The 18,104-nt window shown below is 41.2% G+C and overlaps 1 protein-coding gene across 1 annotated transcript in view; it reads right to left on the reverse strand.

Moving 5' to 3' along the window:
* Positions 1-18,104, reverse strand: part of LOC144495749 (peroxidasin homolog) — a 420,109-nt gene that overhangs the window by 66,531 nt on the left and 335,474 nt on the right. The window contains exons 16-17 of the mRNA XM_078216142.1: positions 17,245-17,402; positions 6,478-7,981 (exon numbers count right to left, since the gene is read on the reverse strand). Coding sequence (XP_078072268.1) covers positions 6,478-7,981; positions 17,245-17,402 — 1,662 coding nt within the window. The remainder of the gene's footprint in view (positions 1-6,477; positions 7,982-17,244; positions 17,403-18,104) is intronic.

Raw genomic sequence — 18,104 nt, forward strand, 5'->3', positions numbered from 1 at the left:
GGAGGTCACAACCCAATGGCCAGTTCACCGTACAAAAGGTCTTTGGGGATATGACCATCATCCATCTGTTGATCAAGGTTGAGCTAGCGCAGACATCATTGGCTCACTAGGAATATACATTGATGGAATTAACATGCTTCAGGACCGTTGAGCTGGAGGCCTCATCCTGAAAAGATTGCCAAGGATATACATGAGATAGCGAAGGTGAAAACTGTTCAGCATTTTCTCCTGCCCAGCATATGTTGTCCACACCTCACTTCTGTAAAGAGTGCTGAAGACACAGGTTTGCTGGACTCAGTTTGGCATGCTCAGTCAGGTTGCTGTTGTTCCACACTCTCTTACTAAGCTTGGATGTAACAGCTGCAGATATTGTGAAACATGAGTTAATTTCAGCATCAAGTGATAGATTGCTGGTAATTGTAGAGTATAGATATGTGAAGCTATCAACAACCTCCAGAGTCATTTGGTCAGAGATGTGAAGATATGGCAACATCCTGGACTATGAAATTTGTCTTAGTGTTGCTGATGGTCAAATCAAACATTTTACAGGCAAGAGAGAGTCTGTCTATTTGTCATTGAAGTTGTTCCTTCCTATGGAAGGCTAGTATGGCCCACCTTTGTATTGGACCTCAGGTGAGCAAGGCAAACACCCCTGGAGATGGCATGAAGACATATGAAAGCAGCAAAGAGAAGAAAAGGTCAGTGCCAGAATGCAAGACTGGTTCACCCCATTATGGATCTCAAAGTGATCTGATGTTGTCCCTTACCCATCATGTTGTCATGGAAACAGAAGATCAAATTGAGAAGCTTTGATGGGCAGCCAATTTCCCTATTAGCTTAAACAGATTGCCTCTTGTCACATTGTAACATGGCTGGGTGGAATTGATGAAGGCAATATCTCGTGTTCTCCTTTGTTCATGGCATTTATCTTAGCAGCTGCTCCACTGCCACTTGTGGATCTTCTAGTTCTGAAACCACACTAGGATTCAGAATGGATGCATTCAGCCAGGATCTGCAAACTGACAACATGGGCAAATACATTTCCCACAATGCTTAGCAGGACGATACCTTGATAGCTGTTGTAATTGACGCAGTTGCCTTTGTTCTTGTACGGGGTCACAGTATTTCCATCACACAAGTCACAAGGTACTGTCCCCTCCCTCCAACTGAGACAGGTAAACTCGTGTAGATGCTGAAAGAGAGTGGTTTCCATACTTAATGAGTTCAGGTGGCATGGCATCATCACCTGGAGCTTTGCACATGGCAAGCACATCTGTAGCTTTGCTAAGCTCCTCCACTGTGGATTCCATATCCAGCTCTGCCATGACAAGACTTCAAGAAATAGGAACAGGAGTGGACTGTTTGGCCCCTCGAGTCTGCTCTGCCATTACATCGGATCATGGTTGATCCGACATTCCTCACGTTCACTTTCCTGCTCTTTCCCCATAACCCTTGATTCCCTTAACTGATCAAAAATCTATCTATCTCAGCCTTAAATATGCACAAAGACTCTGCCCCCTGCTCTCAGTGGCAAGAAGTTCCAAAGACTCACAACCACCTGAGATAAGAAATTCCTCCTCATCTCAGTTTTAAATTGGCATCCCTTTATTCTGAGATTATGCCCTCTGGTCCTAGACTCTTCCATAAGGGGAAACATCCTCTCAGCATTTACCCTGTCAAGCTCCTTAAGAATCCTATATGTTTCAATGAGATCACTTCTCATTCTTCTAAATTCCAATGATTAGAGTCCCAACCTGCTTAACCTTTCCTCATAAGACAACCCCTCCATGCCAGGGATCATCCTGGTGAACCTTCTCTGAACTGCCTCCAATGAAATAACATATTTCCTTAAATAAGGGACCAAAACTAATCATAGTATTCCAGATGTGGTCTAACTAGTGCCTTGTACAGCTGCAGCGAGATTTCTCTATTCTTATTCTCCAACTCCCTTGAAATAAGGGTTAACATTCCATTACCCTTCCTGATTACCTGCTGCACCTGTGTACTAACTTTCTCTGTTTTGTGCACAAGTACCTCCCAGGTCCATTTGTGCCATAGCTTTCCACAGTTTTTCTCTATTTAAATAATACTGTTCTTTTGTTCTCCCTTCCAAAATGAACATCTTCAGATTTTCCCACATTATACTCCATTTGCCAACTTTTTGCCCACTTTGTATCCCTCTCACAACTTGCCTTTCCACTTAGTTTTGTGTTGTCTGCAAATTGGCTACAATACATTCACTTCCTTCCTCCAAGTTATTAATGTATATTGTAAACTGTTGCAGTCCCAGGACTGATCCCTGTGGAATCCCACTGGTTACAAGCATTCTGAGTCTTCGAGCTTGAATCTCTTTTATAGTTAATGAGAGTGGATCACTTGGCTTCAAGAACTGTTTCCATCACATGATGTTAGCTTCAAACTCAGTCAGCAATTTTCTGCTATTGCTTCCCATATGTTAAGAGTTTGTATTGTAGATGTTGTCTTGAAATATATTTCATCTCTTGTCTGCACTCAGTGTGGGAATGCTGGGGATGGCTTGTTCAATCGAGTTGAATTGTTGATTTTTATCTAGGTAGACAGTATGGCTCATGTTGATATGAGAATGGCATTTCTGCTTTGAATGAAAAATCTTCAAGAGTTGAACCCTATCCTTGTTGCACAACAGGGAGTGATTTGCATTACAGTCAGGGCTGTGATAGCTGCCTGTGTTGGCAATGCTGTTCAGATTCTGATGATGATCAGATCCTGCTGGTGCCAATTCCCTGATCTTGGATATTTCCAGGTCATCTTGTGGAATGGGTTGTTCTGAAAGAAGGTTCCGTTACACATGATAACAGCAAAGCTCAAGTGGTCTCTGTCAGTTCTCATTTATCTTTCCCAGGACATGTCTGATGCAGGAAGGCCATGCCTCATGGCCTGTACCTACTCTTGCATTGAAATACTCCAGTAGGTAAAGATGTTCCGACTTAGATATTCCGCTAATAGCAAAGTCAAGATCCTTGTAGAACTAGTCTTTCGCTTCTGTAATGGAGCACAAAGTTGCAGTATAGATATTCATGAGGTTAACTGGCCCTGTTTGAGTTGAGAAGTGGACAGAGGGAACACCTTTTGAACCATTTGTTGGGGTTCTTTACATTGAAGCTTCCACTTTGTTCACACATTTCCTCTGAACTCTTCCCTTGACAGATTAAAGTAATGCTTTCCTTTCAGTGATCTACTCTCAGCTTTCCTACAAGAGACAAGCTTTCCATGTCTATACTCACCTTATTAATGTCCAAGTTGATCACATGCTGTGTGTGTTATTGGCCAGCTTTAAGTTGCCCGTGAATCCCATGCACATGGACCTGATGCCGCAGCTTGCCAGTTGAAGAGTTGGCATCTTCTTTCTTTTCATTAGTTTGGTTTGTTTGCTTGGTGCAATGGATTCTGTCCATTTGCTGAGCAGAAGTTAGAGAGCAGAACTCCCTAAGTTCCGAGCATCCATTGACAGAGATGGGTCATGGTAGGTCAGCAAGCGATTAGTCAAGAGCTGCTCGACTTGCGGTGGGCAATGGCTAGCCAGTGGGACACAATGGTCCCTCTCCACCATTGCGAGGCACCCATTCTCTATGCCAACTGAGTTGCCTAACCCCATGTCAGTGGAGGCATCATTTATCCTTAATGCGAATAATGGCAATTCACTTGGGCTAAAAAAGTAATTTCAGATGGAATTCTGTGATCCAACTGAATAAGAAACAGCTGAAAAGATACGGCATCATTAAACAGAGATTTAAAAAAAATCATATTTGAAAGCAATGATTTCACTGCTGAGGGTTAGGTTCCCTTTAACATGAAACATGACATCTTCCACATCCGTTTCTCAGCTTGGAAACAGCTGTTACATTTTGTGAAAGAGTTTCAAAGTTGCTACAAATTAGAGTTTTATCAGTAATGATTTTTGTGAGACTGAAACCAATTATCTTTGTTCCATTTGGATCAAGACCCTGACAAATCTTTGTTTTGTTTCAGCTAAGATTTCAGTTTTCTCTCACGCCATAAGTATCAATAAGGGACACAAAAAAGACTTGCGCAACACTTACGTTTTTAGATCCAGAATGAATGATTGTACTCCTTTTCTATCCATAAAATATTTTTGACAGGAGCTTCAGTTTAGGCATTGAAAAGGATTTGCATAAATGTCAGTTTGAAGGACATTTCTGATAACCATGTTTTATGAGGAGTTTGTAGCTTGCAAGCTTGAAATTGTCATTCATGAAATGATAATGTCCAGCAAATCTGATCACCATTCTGGCTTGGCGTGCATGGTACACATACAGGCCAGTTTTGCCATGTGGTGCAACAACTATATAGTATTTTAATCTAGTTAAAGTGTCCCAAGGCAATCCAAAGGAACCTTATAAAAACATTTAATACCAAGTCATATTACGAGATATTAGAGATGATGACCAAAAGCTTGATCAAAGAGGTAAATTTTTAAGGAGTGTCGTAATGGCAGGGAGAGATAGACAGAAAAAGAGTTTTAGGGATGGAAATCTAGAGCTGAACCAGCTGAAAGCACAGCACAAATGACGAAGCACTTAAAATAGGGAATGTGCAAGAGATCAGAATTGGATGAGGCGCAGAGATCTTGGAGGCAAATAAGGTTGGAAGACATTAACGAGATAGGGATAGCCATTGAGGGACTTGGAAACAAGATTAAGAAATTAAAATTGAGATGTTATCAAACCGGAAGCCAATTATAAATCTGCAATCACAGGGTTGTGTTTGAACTGGACTTTGTGTGAGTTAGGGTATGAGCAGTGAAGGTTTGGATGAACTCAAGTTTTTGGTGTGTGGAAGATGAGTGGCCAGCCAGATAATGGATTAATCATGTTATCCTCATGTCGTAACTTTTCATGGAAATAATTGGTTGAGATTGATTGCCATATTTAGCCAACAACTCCATTATCATTGTCAAAGGAACATAGGACTTAGGAGCAGGAGTAGACCATCAAGCCCTTCGAGCCTGTTCTATCATTCAATAAGATCATGGCAGATCTGGTTGTGTCTCAACTTTATTCTGTCATCAGCACCCTCTTCCACACCCCCATAAATCTGACTTCCTTGTCTATCAAAAATTGCTCTAACTCTGCCCTGAATAAATTCAATGTCCCAGTCTCCACTGCTTTCTGTGGAAGAAAATTCCACGTACCAATGACCATTTGAGAGAAAAGATTCTCCTTATCTCCATCTTAAATGTAGACCTCTTATTCTTAAACTGTGTCCCCAGGTTCCAGCCTCTCCCACAAGTGGAAGTATCCTCCCTATATCTACCCTATCAAAACCCCTCAGGATCCCATATGTTTCAATAAGATCACATCTCATTCTTCTAAACTTCAATGAAGCCCAACCTACCTTCATAAGATTAAGCCACTCATCCCAGGAATCAGTCGAGCAAACCTTCTCTGAATTGCCTCTAACATAATGATACCTTTTTTCAAGTAAGTAAGACAAAACTGCACACAGTACTTCAGATGTGGTCTCACCAGGAGCTGTTTTGTACAGCTGCCGTAAACTTTCCTGACTTTTCTGTTCCATTCCCCTTGTAATAAATGCCAACATTCTATTTGCCTTCTTAATCACTTGCTGTCCCTGCATACCAACTTTTTGAGAGTATCAGGAGAATAGACGGCAAACGAGATGAATCATCATCCTTTTTAAGCGTTTTCTATGTCCCACATGAACAGAAATATGCACACCCATAGTTAGATGTGATCGAATTTCTCAGCCCGTAGGTTTCAACTTTACAACTAAACATGAATATGACAGTCTAAATGAAAAAATACTCAGAGCCTCCTAAGTTAACTGTCAAAGTTATACATACCATCAGTAAAATCAGTGTAAAAGTTCAGGTAATCTTCATCAATCCAAGAGGCCAACATGATAAGCCCAGTATTGTACCACTGCAGAAGTTGCCTATGAGTAAGATTTATTTCTAGGGGAGATGTGCCATCCAATATATTAAACCTTTCTGTTTCTCAAATCTTCTCGATTAAATTTAGGAAGGTTTATTGAGTTGGGTACTGCTTAAAAAAATGAGTGTTGTCACAACTGATGCTAAACTGCTCTGTAGAAAATAAACAATTCAAATTAAAGTGAATGCCATGTGTGTTGTATTATGACATATTGTAATTGTCACAAAACTATCAAGTAGAAAATTTAAATAGCAGCTTCCATGTCTGTTAATCCATTGAGCTGCAAATTTGCATCTGGCACTTACATTAAATTTTGCCCAATACCATTTAGGCACAGTCTGGAATGAGAAAAACATTCTTTCCTTCCAATGGACATTTTACTGTCTCATTCCATGATACGGTAATTAACTTATTTACACAGCTTCAAATAAAAAGCATCTTCTGACATGTTGGAACATTTCTGTCAAGGAAATGGTCTTTCCCTTCCCCCGCTCCTGTATTTTCACAACAGGGTGACACTCACCTTCTAAGTTTGTCTCTAACTTGTGGATTCTTGATCTCATTTTGTAAGTCCTCAAAGTCCTGAACAGTACTCATATTACAAAATACTCTGTAGTCGGGATAGGGAGGGATGCCATGATCCCGACCCCTCTGGATGTTCATTGCTGCCAAGTCCAAGGCAACAGCATGAGCCATGGAAAAGAGCCTCTCCGTTAGTTCCAAATTGAGAACCTCTGAGGGGACTCGCATTTTCCCTGCAGAAGCAAAAAGGCCACGGAGAAGTGGATCAATACCCCCTTCTTGGATAAGTCTGAAGGGAGAGAAGAAAGCCTTGTGAAGGGGAAGGTGGCCTTCTGGAATTGGTTGAAAAGAACTGTTCAGTCGATGGAGAATAGGATTGATTAATGTGTGACCAAACCGAAAAGCCGCTGTGGCAAAAGCATTAAAGATTGCCCCATTCATATTTGGATTGTAGCTATTATATGGTCCCATCATTTTCATTCCCACATCTCCCAGGATTTTAGGGAGCCAGTGATTATATGTGATGTGCTGCATCTGTGCTCCAATAATTTTCCGGGCTTCTTGATAAACAGTGTCTCCATCCCAGTGAGGATTCAATCTCAGTAGTTCAGTAGCAATACGATTATGTTCACGGAACCACAAGGTGTGCATGGCTGTCAGCGCAACGTGTTCATTCGCCCTGTGATCTCCTGCAAGGAAGCAAGGAATTGGGCTTTCATTTTCATCCTTCAAGCATTCTATCGATTGGCCTGTGGCAAAAGGCAACATGTGTTTACCGGATCTTGGCACAACCTGACCTTCTTTTAGCAGACCGTGTTGATTTGTAAGGTCTCTCACTTCCATGGTGTCACGGTCTGTACTACCGTACACATTAGATGCATCTATGTATGATGTTAGGTGATTAATCTGCTCTCTGGCATACACTGACTTCATCAGTAAGGAAGTCATGCCACTGCCACAAACTGGACTGGAGCGAACAAAAAACATGCATCTTGCATTTCTTACGCGAGGATCATTTTCTGGAATCATAATTGGGAAGCAAGGGGGATCATTATTGCATGCGGAGCTGCAAGACTGTCCATCGGAAAATCGCGACATACTGAGAGCTGGAACAGTTAGGTCCAAATCATGGTCCAAAAATTGGCCCCACTGCATCAGAATGTGTGTAAATCTGTCATCTGGAGTTATCGTCTCTGTCCCAATCATTGTTGTTGAAACAAGGCGAGGGAGCGGTAAGGGATGGCCACTATACAAACGCTTGGATTCAGTACCTCTGGGGAGGCTAAAACCATTTTCATAAACTGGTTTTAGAATTCTCTGAAACGCTGTGAGCGATGCCCCCCACATTGGATGCTGGAGATTGTTACACGTGCCATCGTGACTTCGATACTTCTGATGATAACATATGTCTGAGCAGTTTGGGAACCGTCTATGAGCAGTGCACCCAGAGAGATTGGCTATTAGGTCCAGATAACGTGGAGAAACAAGGTCATTGTAGCGGAAGTCTGAAAGAAATAAAAGATGGTTAGCATAAGCTATTCCCAATCATGGAAATTAATCTCTCCCAATCATTTTGACATTGCCTCTGACTTGACCCAGTGCTTTCCTACGATTTTAATGGAAACCTGTGCTCGTAAGAATTGTGGATGGCGCAACATCAGAGCAGCTTTTCGGAGTGGAAAACAATCCTGAACTGAAAGAAAACTGTACTCCAACAGATTTTCCCATCATGAGCAGCTATAAAGACTCATAATGCCCAATACTTTCAATAGCAACTACTAACATATCCTGGAAGCTGTTTGGACACGACTTTATATCAAAATGCTGAGTGTTTTCCCTTTGGTATTATGCTGTCCAAGCTCACTTTCTAACCAGCAAACAAATCTGGTAACAATAAGCTGCTGATGTCATTGTGTCTTAGTACAATACATGATCTGGATAGAAAAGAACCAGAGAACATTCCAGAAAGAGAAGGTGAAGAAATAGCAGCTCAGCTCACCTATCAGCTGATGCTGGCAATTCTAATCAGCTGGAGCGGTTCATTTGGATCACCAGTCAGCAGAAATGCAAATATTTAACATGGTTGAAACAAATATTTCCTTGAGAAATTCATGAGAAGAATATTCAAAATAAAATTATAAATCCACGCTTCTCAGCAATTTACTTACACTGAACCAAACTGCAGGAGAATTAAACCATAAAGCAATGTTAATCCCCTTTTATCAAATCACTTTGTCTAATTTATATAAATTAACCAAAGTGCATGATAGAATTCTTGAGACCTGGGGGTGAGGGGGGGATTCCCCAGGGCTGTTAGCTACAGTCGGGATTCCCGTTGGCCTGTTGAATCGGGCGTGAGGGCCAAATCGGGATTCTCACCGGGCGTCAAACCTGTTGCGAGTCTCCCGGCCCGCTGCACCTGCCCCGGTCAGCTTCTTGCCCAGAGTGGGAGGGAACCTTATCACTTCTACTTTAAAGTCATTGAAGTCCAGCAGCCACCAATATTTCCAGGTCCTGACAACCATAGACCAGGTGCCATGGACTCTGAGAAAGGGGCAGGGAGGTAAGTACAGTGTCCATGTGCCCCTTCTGCTGCTGCCAGGCTGCAGTGGTGGGAGTCTTCAACAGACCTGGGGGTCAGAGGGGGCTTGGGCTGGGGGGAAGTGGTTGACCTTGGGGCTCTCCAGTGGGATGTTTGTCTCGTGGATGCACTTCTCCCTCTTGCTCTGCGAAACATGGAATGACTCTGAGGATGGTGATTTCAGGCAACTTTCAGGTTACAGTCTTTATTAGTGCCTGTATTCTATAAAACCTTTGAAGTGGCCTGGTGATTTTTAAATCCATGCCCCCTGAAGACCTGGAAGCCTTCAAGATCAAATAGCGCTCCGTTGTCCACTCTTAAACCCAAAACAAACTGCTGGTAAATTTTCTGCTTTACAAATTGCTGGTGGAAATTTGAAAATCTTGCAGATTTAAAGAAGGTAAAATCAAGGTCCCTTAGGGGGACTAGCTAGAGGATTCATTTAGAGCAGTTAGATCGTTTTTTTCTTAAACAGGTGAGGTAGAGGCTATACAAACAAGATTGCCAGTGCCGTAGCATGAAGTGGCATTTTGCTCTGAATGCTTGGAAGTTAAGGTAAGTGTGGGAAATTAGGAAGGTGGGGGAGGGGGTATTGTTATGGCTTGTTTTTCTTCATTGAGTCCGCAGGCCAAGGCAGGAGGAATGAACTTGTCTGTGTGATCACAGCTAAGTGACTGGTAGGTGAATCCTTTTCTCTTCTACCTTTCTGACTTTGGAAATGAAGGCTAGCTGGGGAAACATAAATTGTGGAAAGTAAGGATTAGTGGAATAAGTAAAAACAAATTTAAATTCTAAATAAAATAAAATAGGGATGTAAAGTCAGGCGATGTGTTGTAACTGCAACATGGGAGGGCTGGTGGATACCATTATGGTTCATAGTGACCACGTCTGCAGATGTTTCTCGAGGAACATCAGCTCAGAGCTAGTGAGCTGGCGTCTGAGCTTCAGACATTGCAACATATCAGGGAGGGGGTGAGTTACCTGGATGCTGTGTTTCAGGAGGCAGCCGCACCCCTTAGGTTAACTGCCTTAAATTCTGTCATTTGTCAGAGTCAGGAGGGTGTGACTGTGAATGAGGTGAGTGGAAGGATCCAAGAGATAGCATTACAGAAGCCTTAGCCCCTGCCCTTATCCAACAGGATTGAGAGTCTTGCTCCCTGTGTGGACAAAAGCAGGACTGTAGGGAGGATGAGCAAACTGACCACGGCACCAGAGTTCAGGAAGCCATTCAAGAGGGGGGGAGAAAAGATAAATATAGTCATAGTGGGGATTGTTACTCCAACCAGGATCAAGATTCTCAAAGGTGTTTTTCCTGCCCGGTGCCAGTGTTTGGGACATCTGCTCTGGGCTGGAGAGGAACTTGTAGTGGGAGGGGGAGAATCTCGTGGTCATGGTCCATGAAGGTTTCAATGACATAGGCAGAACAAGGATGGAGATTCTGTGTAGGCCGTTTGAGGAGTTAGGCACTAAATTGAAAAACAGAACTTCCAATGTTATAATTTCTGGATCATTACCTGAGCCATGTGCAAATTGGCAAAAGGTACGTAACATTCGAGAGATGAATGTGTAGTTCAAAGACTGGTGTGGGAGAAGTGGGTTTCAGTTTGAGGGGCACTGGTATCAGTACGAGGGAAAATGGGGGTTGTACCATTGGGACAATACAAAGGCAAATGATTATCCAAATGGAGAAAAACTTAATAGTGCATCGGAGCAGAGGGATGTCTGTGTTCTTGTGTATGAATCACAGAAAACTAGTATGTAGGCGCAACAGGTAATAAGGAAAGCAAATGGAACCTTGGCATTTATTATAAAAGTAGTGAAGTGTTGCTGCTACTGTACAAAGCATTAGTGAGACCGCACTTAGAATATTGTTTTGGTCCCTGTACTTGAGGAGGGATGTAGTTGCACTGGAGACGATTCAGAGGAGGTTCACCAGATTGATTCCAGAGATGAGGGGTTTGACTTACCAAGAGAGGTTGGGCAGTTTAGGCCTATATTCCCTGGAGCTTAGAACAACGAGAAGAGATCGAATTGAGGTGTAAAAGATGATGAGGGGGATTGACAAAGTAGACATGGAGAGGATGTTTCCTCTTGTAGAGCAATCTAGAGCAACAGGTCATAGTTTTAGGATAAGGGGTAGCAGATTTAAAATAGAGATGAGGAGAAATTACTTCTCACAAAGGGTAGTGAGCCTGTGGGATTCACTACTCCAGAGCACGGTGGATGCCAGGACTTTGTGTAAATTTAACGAAGAGGTGGACAGATATTTAATTAGTAAGAGTTTGAGGGACAGTAGTGAATGGGCAGGAAAGTGGAGTTGAGGCCAAGTTGAGATCAGCTTTGATCGTATTAAATGGTGGAGCAGGATCGAGAGGCTGAATTGCCTACTCCTGCTCCTCGTTTCTATGATTCTAGGGCAGGGATGCCCTTGCTTGATTTCAGGAGCCTTAGGTGTTACCAAAGCTCTTTGAAGTACTTTGATGGACAGGAGATATCAGTTTCACTCGGGGGATACCCTTTGCTTTTTCTCATAAGCCTAAGGTGCTCAGAAAGAACTTTGAATGATGGACAGGGAATGTCAGTTTCACTAGGGGGAAACCCCTTTCTAGCCTGAATGAGCGTCAGGTGCTGCCTAACCTCTTTGAACTGCTTTGATGAATTATTTTATTATTGACACAATCATTTTATGCTCCATTAAGCCTGAGGTGCTTCCTCTTTTGAACTGCTATGGTCTCTAACCACTGTTTTTTTTAAAACAGGTCTTCTCTTGATCTGAAGTGCCTACTCGTGAGCTACTGGTTTTAACCACAGTGTTTCTGATCTGAAGGCCTTCCTAGAAAGACCAAATACACAGTTTGACTGCAATGTTTTTCATAGTGGGTCTTTTTCAACCTCTTGTGCTGGAACAGCATGTCTGTACTAGAGGTTGTTTTCAGCCATAGAAAAAGCTGGCACAATTGTGAGTTATCCTCCAAGGGGTCCTCAAAGAGGACCTTCTAGCGGCCACTGTTTATTTCTCTGGATAGGTGTTCTGACCACGCCAGGTGGGGCTCGGAGGCCTTTGGAGTCTCTGAGTGGTCAGGGACATAGCTCTATCCATGCCACCCTGCCCGTGACTTCCTGGCACCAGTTAGTCCTTTCAGCTTTCAGCACTTTGTTGGGAGAATTGCAGACATGATGCTGGCATTAACTCAATAGTGACAATGCTGTCCAATTCTGCGATGTAGATCATATCCCAAAAATCATTACAACCTATCTGTGCCTGGTAAAACAATAGCATAATTGTATTTGTAATAACGAATAATTTATTAGTCATCTACTAATACATATCTCCAGAGTTTTCTCAGATGTTTCTGATAAGGATTGTCTTCTGAAATGTAATGGTCGCCTGGCGCTGAGAAAACTCAAACTGTAAGATGAAATTGCTAACTTATGAAGAACTAATTGGTATCTTTTGCTCTATTTGCTGCATTCAGCAGAAAGCAAAATTGGCATTAAGTACTAAACAGACTCCCTGCTGAATTTTATTTGCTAACTTCGATAAATGGATGAGTGTATAAGCCATTATTCAATCATTTTATATGTGATTTGAAGAACTTTGCTGAAAATGTTGAACAAGCTAACTTACAATTTTCAAAAAGAAAAAAATTTCTCTTTGTGTCAAGCTCGGATAAATATCTGGATTAATCCAAAAACAACATTAGTGTTCCTAATAGGTTTTCATCACTGAATGCGAGAGTCACATTAAGTATATAATGTGGTGCATTTCTGAAGAACTATTCACCCATGATGATCAACAGAAAGGCACATTGCAATAAATCATTGTGTTGGTTTACATGTCATGAAAATTCTTTTGCCAAATCATGAGGCCATAGAAAACATTTGCTAATTGCAGGGAAAGTAAACCTTAGCCGTAATTATCGTTCAAACATAAAGCATTCTTGTACCAGTTAGTTACTGCCATTAACTATTTCTCTCCCTACATCATTACCCAAAAATGCAAATCGAAAATTAAACTTTCAACTCACCAGAGTTATGCCAGGATGCTAGCATCAACTGTCAGCAGAGCCATAAGCCACAGCTCTGTGACATCTCATTGCTGGCTTTCATGAAATGTATTAAAGGTCTAAGCACCTGGAAAAGAAGAGCAAAGTGAATGGCTGAATATTTTAGCCTGGAAATTACGCAATAAAAATTGCATAAGTTGAACGTAATTATGGTATGGGATGGGAGAAGTTAAAAAAGCAGCTAAAACCTAGATCTGTCAGGACATCAGCCGCTAGTCACCCACACCTCCTCACCCAACCCCCCCCACTAAAAAATTGCACATTGTGGAAAGGAGACAACAGTCCTTCTGCCCACCCTCTGGTACATGATGGGAAGTTTGAAGGAATTCCTAGATGTATTCCCAGGCTACCCTGAGAATTTTGGCAGATATATTTTTGATAGGCATATTGCATTTGCCAAAATGAATCATACTTCTGATTGTGGGCCTAAAATTGGGCTTCAAGTGGAAAAGATTAGCAGAAATTGATCACAGATGGATCAATTGCTGTTACTCCAGACACTGAATGGAGCTGAAAGATAAACCCTGGCTCTTTTTCTTCAGCCTGATCTGATACTGGAATGAGCCACTCACTGCCTTCTTGGGACAAGCACGTGCATTGTATTGCTGCAGGAGTGGACATCTGCTCCCAACATTCAAATAATCCTGTCCTTGGAGTATGGGAGGTGACAACAGCAAGCTGAAGCCTTTAGCCACTTATTCCCAACAGATGTTTTAAAATAAAATAGTGATAGCTTTAAAGCTGAAATAAGTTGGAAGAAGCTATGAGAGAAATGTACCCATAAGATAAATAAACTATGGGAACTTGGAGTACAAACCAAAAGAAACACCAGTTATTTCATTACACTTTAACACCCAGATACAGGACTTATGAGAATCCAACAGCAGCTCAGATGAGCATTAAATAAAAATGCCAGAGCCATAATGGAAGTAAAATAAAATTCATAAGGACATCCTCATAAGAAATGTACCCAGGAATAAAGGTATAATGATTTATAAGTGTTTAATTGGATCTCTGCTACAGGTTATCCTTGCTGATTTGACAGGTAGTTCTCTCATTAAATTCTTACCAATCATTTCAGATTTAAACTAATCCCTTCTGCCCATTCCATTTTTAACCAAACCTTCTAAAAAAAAAAGCAGAAAAATTCAGCCATTTATTTTTTCTTCTTTTTCAGTCGATACTTAGTGTTCCTTCTGGGAGCCAGCAATGATATATCATCAAGCAACTGCCTTCCCCGATCGGGTATCATTTGAAAGGAGAAAGTAGACAAAACTTGCAGTTGAATGGTGTTTTCAGGTTAAGTGGTTAAATAATGTCAGTGAGATTGCCTTGAAGCTGAAGTTTAACCACACAGACTACGCATTGTAAAATTGTGCAACTTTCCCATTTTACTAATTGAAAAAAAATCCCCTTTCTGATTTGGTTTCAAATTTTGTTTCTAATAACATAACCAACCAACCATTGACTCACCAGACCCTTTCCTTCCTGTGGAAGGGGCCTACTCTCCACTTGTCATTCTCTTCAACTGAACAGTCAAGTTTGAGAACTCACATGGTTCAGAATCGCAGGCCCTTGAAATTGTGTCCTTCCATTTTGTGACATAAAATATTGGAATGCTACCCTGCTGAAGTTTAATACTCCACTGCTGTAAGTTATCTAATTATGATACAAGGTTACAAATCTATTAATAAGTAAATGAAAACTTGAAATTATATAGCACCTTATTATGTTTCAGAGCAGCTTACACAACTTGCATTTGAAATGAATTTGTACATCAAATACTGCAGCCAACTTATAGATAGAAAGATTCCACAAATGGTAATGAGCTAAATGACCAAATCATCTGTTTTGTGGCAAAGGAATATTGATTGTTCCACTAAAAAACTCCTTGCTCTTCTTTGAACAGTCCCATAAGCTTTTTTTAAAGTTCAGCCTGAACTACTAATTGAGCCAAGCTAATATGTCATGTACACTGCTAAAAAAAAGCTATGAAGGTGAGTACTAAATTATAGTAAATTGAGACCAGCAATGACTGGGTAGAGACTGGTTACAGAAAGAATATGCCTAACGAGGATTCCAGAAGGAAACTAGGAGAAACACCTGGGATAAAGTGCATATGCCAAGTTTAAGTCTATCTCAGTAGAAAAAAAACAATGATTACTGGGAACACACACACACTCACACTCACACTAGGGATAGAGAAGACAAGGACAGTAAATGTGGGACACAACATCCAATGAAATTATGACGGTACGGTAGATGATGCAGATTCAAACTAATGAACATCAAATTTAGGATGTTCTTCATTCAAAAAGTGTAATTTTATTTTTTATTGCTGCAAAAATATTTGTGTGAGGTTTAGAATAAGTTGCTGATTTGTTATCATTTTTCACCCAGTGATAAGAGTTAAAATGACACCTAGCAAGTGATAAACATGTGTAATGGGATTTTCAGAAGATCATTTAGATAATTTAAGAAACAGAACTGCTCTGATTAGGGATTGTAGGTTTTTTTTAATGGATGACTTATGATGGGTTGGTCTTCATCTCTACCTATCCAGTAATCATGAAGTAAGTTCAGCTTTCACTTCAATACATCTGTATGTTATTTGCAGAATATAATTTCTAACATAACTTCAAAGGAGGGTCAAACATTCATGACCAATAAAAATTCAGGAGGGATTTTCTGCGACCCCTGCACCATGTTTTCCGATGGCGGAGGCGGCTTGCCATTGGTTGCCAGTGGAATCTTCCAGGCCCGCCAATCTCTATGGCATTTTGCATGGCTTGCTTGTCCAGCTGCCAGGGAACCCTCCACAGGGGGGTCACCTCTGGGGGAACCAGAGGATCCCACTGGCGGGAAGGGCAGGGAAATCCCACCCTAAAAGTTGTTTTAGGGTGGGAAACAAATGCTAGCCCTGCCAGAAATGCCACACGCCACAAAAGGATAAAAACATAATTATTGTAAACGTAAAATAATCCTCACAGGTACTGTTTTTTACCCTTTTGGACATTTTGTCTATGTTTGGTGATCTATCGCTATTTTGGCTTGGTTTTTGTGATGTTAATGATGGCAATACTGTTGCTGCCATACTGCACTAAAATTGAGAATTCTTTTGGCGCAGAATATAGTGAAAGTACAGAAGTTGCTGTCTGTGAGGATTCTGCAGAGGATGTGCTTTTCAGGTCCCCACAGACCACAAACAATGGGAAGTCTTTGAACTGCCAAGAACCTACAGACTTAAACTGGTAATATTGCCATAAAAAATCCTTCAAAAAGTTGCACTTTCTTAAATGAGGCATAACTGGATTATTAACTGTGTACAACTTTACTGTTAAATACTGTAACTGGCCCAGGAAAATTAATTTTATATTTGTAAAAACTCAAATTTGTCTATTGATTCAAATTCAACATATTTCTCAAAAATAATATTTTTAAAGCTTGTCTATCCTTATTTTCACTTCTATCTTAAACCAATCTTAATCATTCATTTTGCTATTTTACATTTTAATTTGAAAGTAAAGGGAGTCAGTGCCTTTAATTTCCTGGTTTGTTGTCTGTGAGAAAACTTCAATCTGATTAGCTGCTGTCCGACATGAACGGCATGTTCAAGGGGCAATGCGGTAGCACAGTGGTTAACATGCTGCCTCACAGAGCCAGGGACCTGGGTTTGATTCCTGGCTTGGGTCACTCTCTGTGTGGAGTTTGCACATTCTCCCTGTGTCTGTGTGGGTTTCCCCTGGTGCTCCGGTTTCCTCCCACAGGCCAAAAGAAAATGTGCGGGTTAGGTTGATTGGCCTTGATAAATTGCATTAGGGGGACGTCGGGGGATTAGTAGGGGATTAGGGGCTGGGTGGGATTGTTGTCGGTGCAGGCTGGATGGGCTGAATGGCCTCCTTCTGCACTGCACTGCATTCTATGATTCTATCATGAATATTGTTGAATGTCTGAACACCTCTTGAATTAGAGTCAAATTTAAACCGCCATCAGGAAAATGGAACTCCGCGCCACAGGTATCATTGTGGGCAACTTTCCTCGAAGTCAGCAGTGAATAACATTGCTTCGCTGCAGACCACCAAATCTGTGCCTAAGTTTCTCTTTTGACTTGGGGCCATACCTATGTCATTGAAGTCCACGGTTAAGCCTTGCTTGACATGGTTCTGTATCAGTTGCAATGTTCGCTCAAAGATCTCTCCTGCTCTTGCTGTCTCCACAGTAAAGGGGTCACGTGGATAACGAAACAAAGCCAGCAAGTCATTTGGACTAAGTGGGCTTCTAGAAAAAAAATGTACAAGTCAAGCAGAATTCCAATGTAATGCAAACAGAACTTTTTAATTGTTCATAAGATTTAGACCAGGCAACTCATTTAGATATGCATTTTTTCACATTTTAAATAAAGGGCATTCTTGATCTATTTACCCGAAATCAATTGCAATCCAGCAGCAATGTGATAACAAGATTCACTTCACAATTCAGACATCAAAGCTATAACTACAGCTCTCCTGGGTCACCTGGCTCTTAAATTTGGGCCTTTTCATAGATGGGATATGCACATTTTTCTTCCTTTCTTTTGCAAATATTTCCTTTGCATTTTTTTTTTAAATTACTTTTTTATAGTTCACAGTGTGTTGTTAATTAGGAACCCAATTTTAACCCAACCTGCTCAAGCCACTAAAATCTCAAAAATTAACTTGCCAACCTATTGAAAGTAGGCACGTGCCTGATAAATACAAGAAAATCAGGGTCCCATGATGTAATTGTTGTTTAAGGTAGGTAATATGGATTAATGGCGTATAAGTGAAGTTCAGGTACGGATTAGCCATGATCTGATTAAACAGTGGAAGTGAATCAAGAGACTCAATGGCCAGCTGTCAATCAAGCAATGTTTGCTCTGGGGCTCAGGTGTTTTAGTATTCTAATCGATGTCTGGGCTGAGAGGTGGGTAGTTTTCCAGTTGGGACAAGCAACTTGGACACA

Source organism: Mustelus asterias, chromosome 7, assembly GCF_964213995.1.
Source record: "Mustelus asterias chromosome 7, sMusAst1.hap1.1, whole genome shotgun sequence".
Lineage (NCBI taxonomy): Eukaryota > Metazoa > Chordata > Chondrichthyes > Carcharhiniformes > Triakidae > Mustelus > Mustelus asterias.